General features: G+C 44.1%; 1 protein-coding gene across 1 annotated transcript in view; it reads left to right on the top strand.

Moving 5' to 3' along the window:
• MCTP2 (multiple C2 and transmembrane domain containing 2) overlaps positions 1 to 19,363 on the top strand; it is a 161,103-nt gene that overhangs the window by 16,629 nt on the left and 125,111 nt on the right. Inside the window, exons 2-4 of the mRNA XM_055002760.1 lie at positions 6,791 to 7,331; positions 16,869 to 16,931; positions 19,164 to 19,272. Coding sequence (XP_054858735.1) covers positions 6,852 to 7,331; positions 16,869 to 16,931; positions 19,164 to 19,272 — 652 coding nt within the window. The 5' untranslated portion in view covers positions 6,791 to 6,851. The remainder of the gene's footprint in view (positions 1 to 6,790; positions 7,332 to 16,868; positions 16,932 to 19,163; positions 19,273 to 19,363) is intronic.

The raw sequence follows: 19,363 nt of genomic DNA on the forward strand, positions 1-19,363 counted from the left end.
CAGCATTTCAGTCTGAGAGAAGCAATATAATAAAAATAATCCAGAATTTGCTGCCCTTTCTTGGTACCCCAAACCAGCTTCCTGTAGAGAGTTGCCCCACTGTCCTAACATAGGACAGCCTGGGGGAACGAGTTTTCTCAGTCAGGCCCTGGTTTCTTTGGTGGTATCAGGGCCAAGGCATAGTGTGGGTTGCGTAAGGTTTGTCGCTTCGGGAATGCTTCGACGCCTCTTGCAATTTCATAATGGAATGTAGAGGAGGAAGTTAAGATTCTCTCCGCCCTCCTACCATTTGGCAGACGGAGGACATGGAATGAATTGAAATGGTGTGGCTTTGGAGCAAGTGGCGGCAAGTGGTTTTCCTTTCAGACCTGGAGGAACTGGGGGTGCAGCCAAGGGTTGCTACCTCCAGCCTTTCAAAGAATACTTCTGAACCAGACAAACAATAACCGGCAAATGATAATGTGAGTGGGGGCGGGGAGGAGTGCAGTTCAAAAGCCAAGCAGGAGCAAAACTCAGTGCGGAAAAGCCCATTGTCACAAGCCGGGGGTCTCGAAACTTCTTTTTTTACAGCACAAAAGCTGAGGATCTTGAAGTCCCTGCCTGTATGAAGTTGTAGCATATCACACATTTATTTTCTTCATATTCTACCTTTCTCCCCAGCGGGGACCCAAAGCGACTTACGTTGTTCTAGACGCCTCTATTTTATCCTTACAACAACCCTATGAGGTAGGTTGGGCTGAGAGTGTAATCTCCCAGGCCCTTGGCTTCTGGTCTTCCCCGTTCCTTAATTTCATACCCTGCGGCTTACCACAGATGGAAATGAGACAGACTTCTGCAGTTGTGCGTTTCCTCCTCCTAGGATGAGTAGGTATCCCAGGTGACCGCTGGTGGCGAGCAATCTTCTGGTGGTAGGTTTTGGGCCTCTCAGAGAACGTCCACCACTGGCAGACACCCCAGGACCATGTGTGGCGTCTGCACTCCCAATGGATGCAACAATATCACTTCCAGAAGTGACATCATCTCCTCAGCCACAGGAGTGCTCCCACACTTCATTTGGGGCCACTTCTCAAAGAATCGGCCCTGCGTGGAGCACAGGAGCGCTCTCACAGCTGATATGATGATGTCATTTCCTGGAAACCAAGCACATGAAAGGCAAGAGGTAAGTGCCGGGTCTCCCCCTCTCTCAGTGGGAGGGTAAGGGGACCTAGCAACCCTAAAGATAGGTGACAGACAGAGTTTCTTCCACCCTATTTTGGGTTCCTTCTCTATCTGCATTGACTTATACTGCGCTGAAGCAGTTGTGCAACAAAGCTAGCCATTTTGTTTCCTTTAAACACACACAGACATGTACACCCTGAACTTCAAACTTACAGCGGATCTGATTGTGCATACTGTTGAATGGGTACAACTGACAGATCTGTCAGCATTTGCGATGTTGATAGAAGGCTGTAGGGGCACGGAGTTGGGACCTGCAGGCAAACTGGCCTTTCTCCCTATACCTGGTTGAGGCAGTTCTCTCCTCGGCTTATTTTGGTTGTCTTTTGAAAACTTTTTGGGGCTGGGGAGCGGGTGGAGGGAGAGAAAATGAAAGCACAGCAGCCCTTCCCAGGTGTCATTTGAGCTAGGCCGAGGAAAGCCAACGAGTTATCAAGATGGCCGTAGCATTTGCCAAGTTTTTGCATTGTTTTTAACGTAGCACTCCCATTTACGTGAGTTTAGTCTTCAAGGGGCTTACGGCAGAATCGTTTTGAATCCTGCCTCTCTTTACAACTCTTCTCTCAAAGGGTTGGAAGTATTCCTTCCGACCCTTTGATCCTTAAACAAAACACATGTGGAAAGTAGAGAAGAGAAAATTACGCTTCTTATTTCCATATCATCTTAAGGCGGTATGAGCTGGGAGTTTAACAGCCAGTTGTATCTCCGCCCCCCCCCCTTTCAGGATACAGAATTTTCAAGATTTGCTGCTTGTACTGACAAATATAAGGGTCAAGATATGGTGATCAACCTCCAGCTGGGGCCTGGAGATCTCCCAGGATCACAATTAATCTGTCCTGAGATCAGTTTCCCTGAAGGAAATTGAATTTTCAGCGGGTGGATTCTGTTGCATCGCATCCCCACCCGAGCGCCCTCCCTACCCAAAATTCTGTCCTCTCCACATCTCCAGAAATTTCCCAGCTTGGAGTTGGCAAACCCTGGAGGAGATAGAAATTTTTATAGATATTTTCTGTTTGCATGGGATTTTTATAACATCAAAATAAAAGGACTCCCTTGAGTAAAATTACCAAGATATAAATCCTACTTGAGAAACCAGCATCAACAATCAAATATATAATTTTATAATTTTAATTAATTATTTCTTTTTAAAATGCAAGGTGCTCCCAGTGAATAAATAGTACTACTTCCTAAATACAATAAATACGATACACATCTATACAAAATACAACACTGTAAGGTCCCAGATTCTCAAAGAGTACATTCATAAATACCCATAGAGAGTCCCAAAAGTCCAAAAGTCTTTGAAAGATTTATAGATGCAGAGGAGTTAGCCGTGTTAGTCTGTGGTAGCAAAATCAAAAAGAGTCCAGTAGCACCTTTAAGACTAACTAATTTTATTGTAGCATAAGCTTTCGAGAATCAAGTTCTCTTAGGGCCAAGCTACAAGTGACGAATGACACTTGAATGGCAAGTGGATTGAGTGGAGGGCAAGTGAACAGGGAGAAATACACTTGCTGTTCAAGTGTCATTCGTCATGTGTAGCTTGGCCCTGTGTCAGATGCATGGTACAGAAACTGGTCAAATATAGAAGAGGAGGGGGGAGGAGGGGAGGAGAGAGAAGACCAGTTTCTGTACCAAGCATCTGACGAAGAGAACTTGATTCTCCAAAGCTTATGCTACAATAAAATTGGTTAGTCTTAAAGGTGCTACTGGACTCTTTTTGAAAGATTTATGTCGTTCTCTTGGAATTTTTATTATGCAAAAGATCATTGAAAGCCAAGAGTTTGAAATGGCATGGTCCATTCAACTTCTTTTCTTGCTCCTGCATGTGCAAACCAAACCTTAATCTGTAGTTACCTGGACATGCCATGGAGCTACATATATTTTTTTTAAAGAATTGTTTCTAAAATATATGCAATGACAATTTTCTGTTAATATTATTTTCCTCTTCATGAAATACTCAGTTCCTTTTTGTAGACAGGGGAAGGAGTTGTTATATATGTGTGTGTGTGTGTGTGTGTGTGTGTGTGTGTGTGTGTGATGTTGAATTTTCTTTCCCTCTCAGGAAGTGGTAACAACTGCTGCCTTCCCGGTTCTTCGTGGAGGAGTGGTTTCCAAACAAGGGCCTAGGATACGTTGTTTTCCATAGTGACTGGCTCTTGGAAGGAAATGGCTTTCCTGTTTGAAATATTACTTAGCAAACAAACTTCACAAAGAATTTGCCACATCGTGGAAAGCATTAGGAGGTGACGGTTGTCGCTATTGTGAAATTAACCTGTCTGAAAAATCTTCCAATAAATGAGAGGGCTGTTTTGTATTTTCTTCCTGAGCTAAACTTGGAACTAGATGCAGAGGAGTTAGCCGTGTTAGTCTGTAGTAGCAAAATCAAAAAGAGTCCGGTAGCACCTTTAAGACTAACCAACTTTATTGTAGCATAAGCTTTCGAGAATCACAGCATCTGACGAAGAGAATTGTGATTCTCGAAAGCTTATGCTACAATAAAGTTGGAACTGTGCTTCAGTATTCCATTTTGAAAGGTTTGTTCTCTGCATGTAAAAATGTCCTCTGCAAGAGCACCCCCTGTGAGTTTTTTTTTACACATTTAACTAATATGGGCCCATTTTCCAACTGGAAAGAGAGGAAATGAGCAGCGTCCCTTGAAGATAGGGAAACCTGAGAACAAGTAATCTATAAAGAGATATAACGGGGGTGATATATCAGTCCCCACTACTGCAGGCAGAATTGTCCTGTTCTTGAGAATGCTAGTTGGTAGGAAGCAAGGTGAGAGCAGAGCATCATTTATTTATGTCGTTTATAGTCTGCCTTTCTCACTGTGGGCCAAGCTACAAGTGATGAATGACACTTGAACGGCAAGTGGATTGAGTGGAGGGCAAGTGAACAGGGAGAAATACACTTGCTGTTCAAGTGTCATTCGTCATGTGTAGCTTGGCCCAGAGTGTGAGATTAGTACAATCAGTATCAAGGACATTTCCATAAACAATGGTATTGGGTAAATGAATACATCTTTACAAAGACATTGCATTTGCAGGGATCCAATATGAGGTTGAAGAATTGCTGAAACAACATAATCAATTCTAAGACTGACATTAGACAACATGAAGTGGAAGTAGTATATAGGAGTACATATTTAAAGCAACAGATACGTAAGGCAACATAATGGTCAAGTCTATGGTTCCTAATTCATTAGTGAAGCATTTGAGATCCCCTCCCTACAATACCGCGCCCTCCTATCTGAATAAAAAGCTTTTTTGAATAATTCAGTTTTGCACTGTTTGCAGAAAGCCAAGAGCGTGGGAGCTCTCCTGACCTCCTCAGGCCGGCCATTCCATAGGGTAGGGGCCACCACAGAGAAAGTCCGTGTACGGGCTGCTGTTAATTTTGCAAGAGACCTTGTTCAGATGAGCAAAGCTGCCATGGAGGAATATAGGGAGGGAGGTGGTCCCGTAGGTATGTCGGACCAAGGCCATGAAGAGCTTTGTACGTAATAACCAATACCTTGAACTGAGCATGGAAACTGATAGGTAGCCAGTGGAGTGACTGTAGAATGGGAGTGATGTTCAAGCTTCTGCTCGCTCCTGCTAATAGTTGAGCTGCAGCATTTTGCACCTATTGGAGCCTCCTAGTTAACTTAGATGGGAGACCAATGTATAGTGCATTACAATAGTCACGTTTTGATGTTATCTTAGCATGGATCCAGGTGGGCAAGTCGGCTGTGTTGAGATAAGAAGCCATCTTCCAGGCTAAACTGAGATTGTAGAAAGCATCAAGCTGAGACTCAGTGAGCGCCTTCCTCTGTGCGTGTGTGTTTGTGTGTGTGGGGGTTACATTGGGGGATGAGTTTGGGGCTCATCTGAGACAAGTGCTATATCTCTCCTGTTGGACACAGTGAGGTTTTGAAGTACTATCTTTGCTGCTGATATGGACTTAAGATTAAAATGTTCTCCCACTGTTTTTTGAGTGTTGTGATTTCTAATATATTCATTTTCATATAGACTTAGGATTCTTACCTCACTGCAAATACTCATTTCTGCTCTAATCAAGCTGCATTGCACCTTTACATCCTGGCATCTTCCTTTGCCACCCCCTTCTCATCTAATTATGCTGCTTTGTACTTTTACATTCTCAAGCCCTCTCTTGTAACGCCTACCTTTGGCTAGGATATAAAGGCTCAAGGATCTCTATTTCTACTTGTCTCTGAAGAAGGGAGCTCTGATCCTCAAAAGCTTTCACCCTGAAAATCTTGTTGGTTTCTAAGGTGCCACTGGACTCAGATCTTGCTGTTCTACTGCAGACTAACATGGCTACCCACCTAAAAGGAAAACCATGGCGTCTGTATGTGTTACTTTGCACTAGAATGACCAGCATGGGAAGGGAATGGAAGACAGACAAAAAGATTTCTTAGAGAAGATCCACAGAAAGAGAAATGGTAAAGGTGAACAGTTGTGTGAAGACCAAATGCCAACTACATGCAGGTTTATGCTAGTGCAGTAGAACAACTATGCTGGGTGGTCTTGGGACTTATTGTGAGACCTTGTGCATACCGCTTCCTAACAAAATACTTGCAATAACCAGTGTTTAGGTTATGAAAACTTTATGGATTACTTTTATGGTTTAGCAAGATTTGGGTCCAGTGGCGCTTTGAAGACCAACTAGATTTCCAGGAAAATAGTAAAGAGTCCAGTAGCACGTTTAAGACTAACCAACTTATTTGTAGCATAAGCTTTCAAGAGCACAGCTCTCTTCGTCAGATGCATCTGTGTGGCTCTCGAAAGCTTATGCTACAAGTAAGTTGGTTATTCTTAAAGGTGCTACTGGACTCTTTACTATTTTTCTACTACAGACTAACACGGCTAACTCCTCTGGATCTAGATTTCCAGGGTATAGCTTTTGAGAGTCAGAGCTCCCTTAGGAATGGAATCCTGACCAACACGGCCACCCACCTGAAACTATTTTTATGGATTAATAATCGACAGCAATAACCAGGCATGTTAAATAACATAGTTTTATTTAGGCAAATGGTCTTGCTCATACTGGCTGGTTACAGACCTCTTGCTTTGAAAGTGGCGTCGTCGTGTGGCTCTCTGACTGTAAAAGGTTGCTGACCCCTGGTGTAGACACATTTAAGTTTTGTGTGCATTTTTGTGTCTCAGCCCAACCCCCAATGTATGACTCACCCAAGAGAGATGGGTAACTACTCCCAGAGAGCAATTTCTAGTAGCTGTTAAGTGGAATCTATTTATCACATCGGAGAATTCCCCCTTGCGTTGTCTCCTGGAGGCTATCAAAATAGCTCACTCCTGACTATTTTTACCCTCAAGACTTGTGTTAGGATTAGAGACTCTCCTTTATTTCCTTCCTAGAAGAACAACATTTGCTTGTTTTTTTTTTAAATGCCTTGGGAGGAATTAGTAATGCAACCTAGGTGGGTTTTTTTGGTTGTTGTTATTTGAGAACCCATTTAAAATGTTTGAGGCAGTCTGATATACAATCCAACCACATACTTCTCTACAATGTTGGCTTACATTTTCTCTCCGTTTTGGTTTCTCACCCTTAGAAGTCAGTGAACGGACTCCAAGCCAGCAATACCACCGGGCTGTTGGGAGCTTAGTTTAATTATGGATCTGGAGAAATCCTCCGTCTGGGAATCACTGAAACAAAAAACAAAACCTTTGCTCCAAAACCTCAGCATCAGGAGGACTAAGAAAACCTGCACGAAAATGATGCAGGAGAGAAAAAGGCATCCTTACGACCGGCGTCTAAGTTCCTCGGTTCCAGACATGTTGAATGTTGCGATAGCTGCCGACGAGGAGACCAGTTGCTCCCGTTCCAAAGCTTTGTCCACTTTCCTCCCGAGTGGTTTTTCTGCAACTGAGGTGTTCCTTCAGAACAGCAGCACTGCTTCTTTGAAACGGGATGGAGAGGATTGGCAATGGAGTCATCAGGAAACTGTGCACGTGGAAATGGGGGTTAGAGGAACAGAGGAGCCTGTTGCTTCTGGGCTGAGGTCAGAGGTGAAGCAGAAGTCGGCCGAGGATCTCTTTGAACTGCTACAAAGAAGCAGCTTCAGTAGCGAGTTTACAGAAGACACCATGGAGGTAAGGTTGATATCGAGGCTAGCCCAGAAGGGTCATGTTCTGGGACTCTTAAAAAGAACCAATGTTGCAGCCAAAAAATCGAAATGTGTCCGTTTGTGAAAAAAAGATGCTTGCAAACATAATTTTGTTCGTACCGGGTTCCCTTTGGTGTGTGTTCTTCTTCAGAATGCTTTGCTGCTACTTGTAGACTAGGAGTCTCTCTACACAAGACATCTTACACGGGGAAGCTCAAGTGTAGGGAGATGCAATGTTAGCTGGGAAGTGTAGTTTAAAAAGACAGAGCCAGCATTTGCTACTCAGAGGGTTTGTTAATTTTATCTTCGCCTCCCTAAAGGGGAGGTGAAAATGACAGAGCCTTCGAGGAGGCGAAGAGGAAATTAACAAGCCTCAGAGGAGCGATCTCTGCCAGATCTGTCTTTTAAAACTACGCTTCCCAGCTAACATTGTGTCTCCCTACACTTGAGCGTCCCTGTGCAAGATGTCTTGTGTAGAGAGTCTCTGAGATAAACACACATAATAGAAGCCCCTTTCACAAGTTACAGTGAACACATTTAATTCTCACGTTACATACAACAAATGTGTGGCTGAATGTGTGATACAAACCAAACATTCACCCTGGTGCTGGTCTCCGGTTTCAACTGCAAAGAGAATGCGCGTTGGTTCTTTCTTACAAATAGATGTTTTCGCTGTAACATGTGAACAGGGTTACTGAGCCCAGACCATTGATTTCTCCAGATAAATCTTGCCTAATCGTGATTGTCAGCAGTTGTTCAGGGCCTGAGACTGAGATCTATCATATCTGATGCGTTTTAAGCTGGAGGACGCTGGGGCTTGAACCTTCGGGCTTTCTGCATGCAAATCAGCTGCTCTTCCGCTAAGCCATGGCCTCTCTCTGAGACAGCGGAAAAAGATGCATGGGGCACGGCAGGAACGGCTTTAAAGGCCAAAAGGGTTTGGGAGCAAAACTCAGTTTTGTGAATTACAAATACTGAAGCACACTGGGTAATACACAGTGAAAAAGAGTCCAGTAGCACCTTTAAGACTAACCAACTTTACTGTAGCATAAGCTTTCGAGAGCCACAATTCTGTTTGTCAGATGCATGGAGGGTAAGAAGAAACTGGCCACACACACGCACGCACGCACGCACGCACGCACACACACACACACGTGTGTGTGTATGTGTGTGTATGTATAAGTGTATATATATGTATGTATATGTATGTGCATGTATGTATGTGTATATATATGTATGTATGTGTGTATATATGTATATGTATATGTGTGTATGTATATATTTGCATATATACATATATCCATGTATACATATATCCGTCTCTCTCTCTCTCTCTCTCTCTCTCTCTCTCTCTCTCTCTGGCTAGTTTCTTCTTACCCTCCATGCATCTATTTTGCTACTGAAGACTACCACGGCTAACTCCTCTGGATGGGTAATACACAGTTTCCCAATCAATGCAGGGAACTTTTTCTTGGAAACAGAATTAGGCTCATGCAGGTAATGCTGGTGGTGATGCGGCCTTCCATGTGCACAGCAGGGTCCTCTAGGAACTATTAAAATGGCTGGCTTTACCTTGTGTTGTGTATTCCATCCATGGTCACTGATTTCTGTAACTCTGTACTTACTGTTCTTGCTGTTCTTAAAATGCCTCCGTGCTTTTAGCTAGAAAACTAGCAGGAAGTTGGCTTTCTTCCTAATGTTCGCCTTTTTTTTTTTAACATACAAGGATGTTTTTTTTTCAGAGAGGGCACTTTCAAATTATCATCACTGCCTTTTCTCTCCCTTCCCCCTATGAAGAGGGGGAGCCCACTCTGTCACTTTAGGGCAGTGCTTTGGGCCGCATGCACGGGCCAGGGATTCTAAGCACGTAAAAAAATATTGGGAAAACCTTTGGTAATAGTTAATACGACTAATTGAGGCTTGCTGAATCTGGTACCTTGGTGTCTAAAACCTAGGATTGCCAACAATTTGGGAAATTCCTGGAGATTTTGGGAGCAGGGCAGAATATGGGGAGAGAGGAGCTTAGCCGTAGGGTTGCCAGTCTCCAGGTGGTGGCTGGAGATCTCCCAGAATTACAGCTGATCTCCAGGTGACAGATCAGTTCCGCTGGAGAAAACAGTTGCTTTGGGGAGTGGACTGTATGGCATTATACCATTCTGAGGCCCCTCCCCTCTCCAAACCCCACCTTCTCCAGGCCCCCCTCCAAATCTCCAGGAATTTTCTAACCTGGACCTGGCAACCCTACTCAGCTGGGATGTGATGCCATAGAGTCCATCCCTTGAGGCTGCCATTCCTTCCAGGAGAACTGATCTCTGTGTTCTGGGGATCAGAGGTATTTCTAGGAGAACTCCAGGTCCCACCTGGAGATTGGCAAGCCTAATTATGCCCTGCCTCTTTGAACCATAAGCCCTGTGGCACCTTAGACCAACAAAATTTATTCTAGCATGAGCTTTCATGAGTCTGAGCTCACTTCTTCAGATGCTATGAATAGGAAATCATATTCCACCTTTTTATTGGGAAATGTGGAGTATGATTTCCTCTTTGTAGCATCTGAAGAAGTGAGCTCTGACTGACGGAAGGTTGTGGAATCATCTCTAAATAACATTTTTTTCCTTATGGTTTATGATATATTTTATTTGAAAACAACAAGAAAAACATAGCGATAAAAATAATATTAAAGAAAAGAATTCTCTAACATAGTCATATGAATCAAAGATAACGATAAATGACAGATTGTATAAGCTACAAAATATTTCTCCTCTCCATCTCTTTACTTACTTATATTAGAATACATTATATTAAATTACAATTTTGATAACAGTTATCAGCAAAATCGATTAGTTCTTAGTTCTTAATTTTCAGCTACGTAATCAAAGAAAACTTTCTATTTTTTTCTGAAATTCTATGATGAGTTTTGTTGCAGGGCTTTTTTTCAGCGGGAACGCAGTGGAACGGGGTTCTGGTACCTCTTGAAAATGGTCACATGGCTGGTGGAGCGGCACGGAGGGCAATCTAATCTCTCCTCTGTCTGGAGATCAAGGGGCGGGGCCACCAGCCATGTGACCATTTTCACCAAGGGCAATTTAAACTTTAAAAAACTCCCCCCTTGTTCCAGCTGACCCAAAGTGACAGCATTGTGCAGTCCTGAGTTCCACCACTCAGAGCCAAGCTACAAGTGACGCCATACACAGGTTGGACACTTGTCGGCTTCCCTCAAGTTTTGATGGGAAATGTAGGCATCCTGGTAATGGAGAGCCAATCTGTAAAACCAGGATGCCTACATTTCCCATAAAAACTTGAGGGAAGCCGACAAATGTCCAACCTGTGTAAGGCGTCACTTGTAGCTTGGCTCTGAGTTCCACCACCTCTTTTCCCAGAAAAAAAGCCCTGTTGTATATATAAGATGTTAAACAACTTTATTATTGTTGGTCCAGGGACATTTTTTCCTCTTAAAGATGCTTTAATGGTTGTGATTCTTGCCTGCCATTGCCTGCCGGCAACTTTCATTTATATGCTCTGGCTTTTTTGCCGCTGCTGATATTTTAAATGAAAGTAGGGTTTCTTTCTTAGCCGAAAATCAAGTTAGTCATGTAACTGCCTTTTGACTCTTAGGAACTGAAAGCTTTCTGAGTTTCGGGCCTCATACTTCACAAGTCCTGGGAGCAATGAAGTGATATTTTAAGAGGTGGTTTGCTTTAAAAAGAATGAGCTTTTAGATGCATAGTGAGGTTGCAAGCCGAGGGGCACAAAATGGTTAGAAAGGTTATTAACCACTCAGGTTTCCTGGGACTGGGTTGAAAAGGAGGCAGAGGTGGAAATGCACAAGGAGAAAATCTGACTCAAGAATTTTTTTTTTTTGGTGTGGTTGAAACTTGATCTGTTTCCCCTTTCTTCAGAGCTCAGCTGCCTGCTTGAGAGACCTTTCAGTGTCTCAGTGGCAGGGCACTTGCTTCTCGTGCGGGAGGTCCCAGGTTCGATCTCCAGCACCCCCAGATAGCAGGTGATGTGAAAGACCTCCACCTGAGACCGCGGAGAGCCATCGCCTGTCTGAAAAGACAAATACTGACTTTGATGGACCAATTCAGTAGAAGGCAGTTTCATTGTAATTGCTTCTGGCTAGGGCTCAGAAAGTGAGAGGTGGCCCATAGATGTCGTGTGGACCTATTTCCCCTCTCCATTTTATTCCTCCAACCCTGAAGTCAGGTAGACAGATAGAGAGGATGAGAGTTCACCCAAAGAGCTTGTAGCCGGATGGCTGCAGCTTTGCACCCGGGAAGGGCCGCCTCTGCTTTAGTTAGATGTTTAGACTCCCCAGTGGAGACCAGAAGCTACTTAACAGCATCCTCCCCCTTCCATGCTATTTTACCAACAACAACCCTGTGGGGTAGGTTTAGGTTGAAAGTGGGTGACTGGCCCAAGAGCATCATAGGGTTGCCAGCCTCCAGGAGGTGAAAAGCTCATAGCCTGGGTTAAAGAACAATGATATTACTCAATGCAGTAGTCATCACGAGCTAGTAGAATGAAGTCTCAAAAGTGTAAAGTGACTTTGTGCACATATATATAAATAGAAGGCCTATTATTCACATTGGAAAGTTCACGTGTCATTACATTGAGTGACAGCAATGTTCTTTAACCCAGGCTGTGGGCTTTCCACTTTACTTTTGACTCTGAGTGTTTATTTTAGCCTCCAGGAGGAAGGCTGGAGATATCCCAGAATTACAACTGATCTTCAGGCCATAGAGATCAGTTCCCCTTGAGTAAGGGAGATTTGTTAGGAAGACTGAACACTGTCCCTTTCCTTAGGTTTCAGAGGGACACAAACCAAAGAGTTAGAATGATAGACAGGTCAGGGCATCTGTTTACTGTTTACTGCTCTGACTATCCTTTGATATGTAGATTGCAATTCCTCCTCGTGACATCCTTTTCTTCTTGGCTTTGTCACACTTCTCCCTTCTCTCCATCTTGCAACCACGGATGCAGGACTTGTCCATCCATCCATCCATAAACGATACAAAACCGAACTATTCAAAAAGGCTTTTTACTCAAATTGGGAGGCTGTATTGTAGGGATGGGGTCTCAGATGCTTCACTAACGAGTTGGGGATCATAGACGTCATTGCTATTTTTACCTTATATATTATCTGCTGCTTTAAATACGTGTTCCTATGTACAACCAGCACTCTATGTTGTCTAATGTTAGTCCTAGAATTTATTATGTTTTGCTCCTGTATTTTTTCTACTCTGTCTTGGATCCTTGCTAATGTGATGTCTTTTAAACATGTATCTGTTTACCTTATGGTATTGTATTGAAATGTACTTGATACTGATTGTATTAACCTCATACTGTGCAATCCACCTTGAATCTCAGGGCCAAACTACAAGTGACAAATAACACTTGAACGGCAAGTGTATTCCTCCCTGTTCCCTTGCCCTCCACTTGCTCTCCATTTGATGCACTTGCCATTCAAGGGTCATTTGTCACTTGTAGCTTGGCCCTCAGTGAGAAAGGCAGACTATAAATGACATTATATATATTTAGTGGCAGTTAGGCACTTCTTGTGCTGCAGTGAATTTTTGTAGCAGCCATAGAGCACTGATAGCTGTTCTTGTGAATATTGCCGGTCAGTTGGGGCTCATTGCCCCTTTACAAACCTCCCCAAAGAAAATTACAGGTTTGAGGTGGTCAGCAAGGAGTTCACAAGAGCAGTGTTTGAACTCCCCAGAATGGTTGGTTCATGATGACTTTAGGTACGGGGAGACCATTGTGCATTTCTGCTCTTAAATTACTCCCCACTGGAAGGTGGAACCCTCTGTTGACCTCTCCGTTGAAATGAAAGTGATGAATGGAGTTGAAAGTCAGGTAAACTGTCTGAAAGTTGAACCTGTTTGAGTTATGGCTTGACAAAGATGAAGAGACATGTTGATTCATGCTTGGATTATGGAATGTTGTTGCATTGCCTTTCCTTTGAGTTTCAAATCAAAATATCCGCATCACATTTCTTATTCATGGGGAATATTATCCAGGTGTTGGCCAGCCCCAGTTTCTTCTGCATTCTTTATGCATTGCTTTATCAGTCCTGACCTGTAGGAGCCAAGATTCTGGTTTAGTATATTACTTTTCTTAATTGGGTTGTCCAGGAAAGAAAAAATGTTTTAATATTGCATACTGAAAAGCTTATGAGCTAATCCCATGATTTACTTAAAATTTAAGTATTTTTGTGACCTTTGGGGCAAAGAAAGGAGATGCAGAAACAGTTATCACATATAGGATTGCGAATAGACATGGGCACGAACCGCATTACGAACCAAAAAACCCCATGAACCGCCTGATCATCTGTTTGTGATCCGGCGGTTCGTGAAGGTTCATGGCCAATGAACCAGTGTTCGTTGGAAGCCCGGTTCATTGCATTCGCCCCCGGTTCGTGAAGCCAGACAGTCAGGCACCATCAATCAATTCCCTTGGAAACAGAGTTGGGGGAATGCCTGAACTCTGTCTGCACTCCTTCTGTCGCTCTGGAAACCCGAATTGAAGCCCAGCTTACCTTGATAGGCAGGTCTTCCTTCCAACCATGGAGCTGCAAATTGGTTACAATTGGTTACATGGGAGAAGACACCTGGGGGGAGGGAGGGGGAAGGGGGGTGTTCTGTAGCCATGGGCACTCCAATCTCATCCCTGCAAACCCTGATAGGCAGTTCTGATGGCCAACCCTTTGTACACTGGGCCAACATCAACTGGTGGGAGTTTCCTGGGGGCCTTGGATTGGAGAGTTTCCTGGGGGCCTCGGATTGGAGAGATTGACCAAACTTGGGTGCTGGCTGGAGGAGAGCCTGCTAAATACTCCCTGTGAATATGGGCTCTTTAAGTGCAATGGGGGCTGTTCCGACGCCCATGAACTGCAAACTGGTTCGGTAACGGGAAATGTTCATTATGGTTCGTTTGTTCGGGTTTGTCGGTGCCACCGAACCACAAACCACAGATCCGTTAATTTTTTTTGGTTCATGCCCATGTCTAGTTGCGAACCTCCAGGTGCGGCCTGGAGATATCAAGGAATTACAACTGATCTCCAGCCTATAGAAATCAGTTTCGATGGAGGAAATGGCTGCTGTGGTGGGTAAATGCTATGGCATTATGCCCCTCTCCCCTCAAAATACCTGCCCTCCTAAGGCTCCACCCCAAATTTCCCATTCAGAGTTAGGAATCGTAATCACATTAGCATATCTTCTTCACAACAGTGTTTGAATCTCTCGGAACAGTCAATTCCTGATGACTTCAGGCATTGGGAGAACCATTGCATATTTCTGCTCTTAAATCTCTAAGTAGCTCAAACGGTATTTTTCAGTTTCTGCTTTCAACTTGTGCGTCGGCTGAAGCCCGAGATACAAGATGTTTGGGAGCCATTACTTTTCCTAGAGCCAAGGACAAGCAGCTGCCGTGCTTCTTCTGTAGCATGGAAAGAGCAGCTGCATTGATACCAGGAAAACACACACAACAAAAATTAAAGTGAAAAATCCAGTAGCACCTTTAAGACTAACCAACTTTATCTGACAAAGAAAGCTGTGGTTCTCGAAAGCTTATGCCTCAATAAAGTTGGTTAGTATTAAAGGTGCTACTGGATTTTTTTACCATTTTACAACTACAGACTAACAAGGCTAACTCCTGGATCTATGACCAAAAATTAAAGGTTTGGCATAACTATTTTGATGGGAAGAAGTGTGCCCAGATGTGGCGTGGCAATTGCTTTTCTGTGGTGCCTGTGCACTCTGACATTTAAGGCCCATGCAGGGCAAATTCTACAAGACCTTCCAATGGAATTGCTACTTGGCTAGGACTGAAGATGATGAGAAGCACCAGTCTCTGTGTAAAAAGTTTCTGTGCCCCCTTTAAACATCCTGGTGGATTTGTGCCCCCTTTAAATATCTCAATGTTCTTGCCTGCTGGGTGCTGGATAAATGAAACTGCTATCAAACAGAGCCCAGGGCCTTTTCTGCTGTAGCTCCTACCCTATAGAACATGGCTCCTGAGAAGGTGAGGAGGCAGTGGGGTAGATCCCACTAGAGATGGGCACGAACAGGAAAAAAAACCCCGAACATGGTGCTCGTTGTTCGTTGCCATCCACGAACAGGGATTCATGAACATTGATGGACATGATGTGTTCACGAACATGTTCATTGTTGGAGGTTCATGGGAACCAGAATGGCCCCCTTGTGACTTAGCTGAACTTCAGCCAGGGAAAGGAGAGTCCATGGGTCTCCCCCTTTCATGCCATTTTCTCTTCACAGTGGCAAAAACTGGACTGTCTGCTGGAAGCTACTTTGAAGGGTTACAAACTGACCTTCCCAATGTCCAATCCCCACCAATTTTTCAGGGGACATAGTCCTCACTGTCCTCTGAAGACCCCCCAAGTTTCAGAGAGATTACACCCCGGGAAAGGCATAATCCATGGGTCCCTCCTTTTCCTGACATTTTCTTTTCACAGTGGGAAAAACTGGACTGTCTGCTGGAAGCTACTTTGAGGGGTTACAAGCCAGAAGGAAAGCCAGAAGGAGTTCAGACGGAGTTCAGACAGTCCATGCCTATGTTGCCAGAGGAATTGATTGAAAGGTGCCAGACTGTCTGGCTTTATGATTGGCTGATGAACACGTTCTCCGGGAACGGGGCCTCACGAACAGCTTGCTCGCAAATAGCAGATTGGGCTATTTGTGTCTTTTTTTGGTTCGTATTGCTGTTCGTGCCCATCTCTAGATCCCACCTTCTTCCAAGTAGCCTTCCTCTAACCTAAGGAGCCTTCCTCCAACTTAAGTGGCTCTTCTAAACATAAACCAAAAGGAAAAGTGGGGTGTAAGTATTTCAGTAAACAAACTTTGCTCAGTGGAGGAGTAGGACGGAGATAAGCTCCACCCTACTTTCTCTAGAAGTTTTTAGGGAGTGGGCTTACAGGCCTTTTTAGGGGGGTAGTTGGGGTTTATAGAATTGCATAGTTTTTAAATTTCAAACTGTACGCTGCCTTGAATTAGGGGGAAAATGAGTGCACGAATATTTTAATAAGGAAATATAAATAGTGAATGACAGGTATCATTACCACATACAAACTAAAAAACGGTGGTTTAAAAACCCATGTCTGGGGGAAGGCCACCCCTTCAGCCATGAGGCAAACTTACTTGTAAGTCGTGGAATTGCTATTTACCGTTCCCAACTTGCAACGATTTTCTGAGGCGCCTGATGCTGTCAAGAAGGTCGCTGCAAAAGGCTTTGGTTAGAAATGAAGGATATAAATGATAAAAAAATGCCTTCTTGAGCAATTCCATTCTACACATTCTGAGGAACAATTCAAGTGTGGGCGACTCCCTGACCTCTTCAGGCGAGCCGCTCCACCAGGTGGGAGCCACACCAGAGAACGCTCAGGTAAAGCCGTCTTCTGTGCTGCCTTTTCCTTGATTTGTGCCTGGGTAGAAACCTGTCCAACAGCTGTGCAGTGTGGTGTTTTTGCAACTTCCGTGCCTAAAGGACTGTTTGTTTTTGACAGCGTTCCTGTGGAAGCTCCAATTTTGACTCTTCGTGTTCCTCTCAGATATTTGAAGAACCTTCAGTAAGTGATTCCTACCCAGCCCCCATCTCAGAGAACAAAGCCTGAGCTTGTATTGCTAATATCTATCTCCCATGAAGCACTTAATAATGATGATGATGATGATGATGATGACATTCGATTTATATACCGCCCTTCAGGACAACTTAATGCCCACTCAGAGCAGTTTACAAAGTATGTTATTATTATCCCTACAACAATCAACCTGTGAGGTGGGTGAGGCTGAGAGAGCTCCAAGAGAGCTGTGACTGACCCAAGGTCACCCAGCTGGCTTCAAGGGGAGGAGTGGGGAATCAAACCCGGCTCTCCAGATTAGAGTCCTGCGCTCTTAACCACTACACCAAACTGGCTCTCGCCAAACTTGCAAGAAAGCATAGAACGTGGACGGATTGCACAATGTTTCTCCGTTTCTCTGTTTTATCCTCATGATAACAACCCTGTGTAGTAGGCTAGACTGACAACCTGACTGTCCCACGGTCACCCAGCAAGCTTCCATGGCGGAGTGGGGATTTGAACCTGAGAGCCAAGCTACAAGTGACAAATGACACTTGACCATGGAGCACAAGTGAACAGGGAGGAATACACGTGAGTCTGTTCACTTGCCGTTCAAGTGTCATTCATCACTTGTAGCTTGGCCCTGAGTCTCCTGTTCCTGCATTCTAACTACTATACTTCTTTGGAAGAAGAAGCTACTGAGATATGGTCTTTGAGACCAGTGGTTAAGAGTGTTAAGCTATAGTCTGGGAGGTCCGAGTTCGAATCCTCACTCTGCCGTGAAAGCTCAGCAGGTGACCTTGGACCATTTACTCTCTCTCAGCCTAACTCCTTCAGAGGCTTATGAGAATAAAATGGAGGAAGAGAATTATGTTGCAGGCCACGTTGTAGATAAAACCCAGGTTTAGCTAAATAAGAGATTGTAAGAGTGGCACAGGATCATAATGGAAGTTGTGGGGAGGGGGGACTCTGTACAAGGTAGGGGCATCATAAAAAGAATCCATTTGACGCAGTCCAACATTATATGACCAATGACTGACAGGTGGATTAACCACAAGTTTTCGCAGCCCAAACACTGCTTGTTGTGAGACCTTTATTAGGAAGTGGCATGTGCAAGATTCCACAACAAGTAACTAATTTACTCAGGAGCACCTTGTGCAATAGTTTTAGTATATTAGCATAAATCTGCACATGAAGTGCACTTGGATTCCTGGCAAGTATTCCCCTCTTTCATTTCCTTTTCTGTAAAGCATCACCAAGAAGCTCTTTAAAAAATCATGTGAAGAGAATGGCTGGTGATTTTAACATCCCACCTACCCTTCCTATATACCTTAACTTAAAGATTTAATGTAGTGGTTAAGAGCAGCAGGACTCTAATCTGGAGAACCAGGTTTGATTCCCCGCTCCTCCACCTGAAGCCAGCTAGGTGACCTTGGGTCAGCACAGCTCTCTCAGCTCCACCCACCTCACAGGGTGTTTTGTTGCGGGGATGATAATAACACACTTTGTAAAGTGCTCTGAGTGGGCATTAAGTTGACCAGAAGGGCAGTATATAAATTGAATATTATTATTATTATTTTCTTTTTTAAAAATCCTGTCTTTAGTCCTGCAGTCCTGGGTTGCTCACCTTTGGTCTTTAAAGTAGTTCTGTCTGGTGAATGAACATTTGCGGGGGGAAACGGGTAGACGGCAAAATGTTTTGGCCTGCCATTTTCTCCTGCAAATGTCTTTTGCTGCCATTTTAAATCCCCCCTTCCCCTGCTGATCTCTGCACCTGGAGCAAACCCAGTGGTAGGGCAAATATTTCATTTACTTCATTTATAGCCACCTTTCTTCTCCAATGGAGACCCGAAGTGGCTTGCATCATTCTCCGCTCTTCCCTTTTATCCTCACAACAACCCTCCGAGGTAGATTATGCATTCGACTGGACCGAAGTCACCTGGCATGCTTTGAACTTGGCTTGCCCATATCTGGTCTGACTCTCTAACTGCTGCATGCCGTGAGAGAACGTTTCTCTGGGGAGAATCAGAGGGTCTCCTCGATAAGTTCCCCTCCCCCATATTCCTCGCATCTTTGTAAGAGCGGATTTGGGAAGGTGTCTTTGTTGTAGGGATGCGGTTCTTGGTGACATGCGATGCGGGTCCTGTGGCTCTCAGTTCCTAGAACACAGCCTTTGGGCTTAGTGCCTGCTCTTTATGGGAAATGAAACTAATGCGGAGTATTTTTAAAACTCTTTTGCAGATGCTTCAGGAAGGAAATGATGGTCTGAGTAAATTGCCCAGTTCGTTCGCTTATCTCTTAACAATACATCTGAAAGAAGGCAGAAATCTGGTCATTCGCGATCGCTGTGGTAAGTCACGCTTCTCCTTTCTGTTGTTTTTGTATCACAGTTGTGAAGACAGATTTGGGAAGGGGAAGGCGAGAACTTTCTATGAGCTACA

Source organism: Eublepharis macularius, chromosome 18 (assembly GCF_028583425.1).
Source record: "Eublepharis macularius isolate TG4126 chromosome 18, MPM_Emac_v1.0, whole genome shotgun sequence".
Taxonomy (NCBI): Eukaryota; Metazoa; Chordata; class Lepidosauria; order Squamata; family Eublepharidae; genus Eublepharis; species Eublepharis macularius.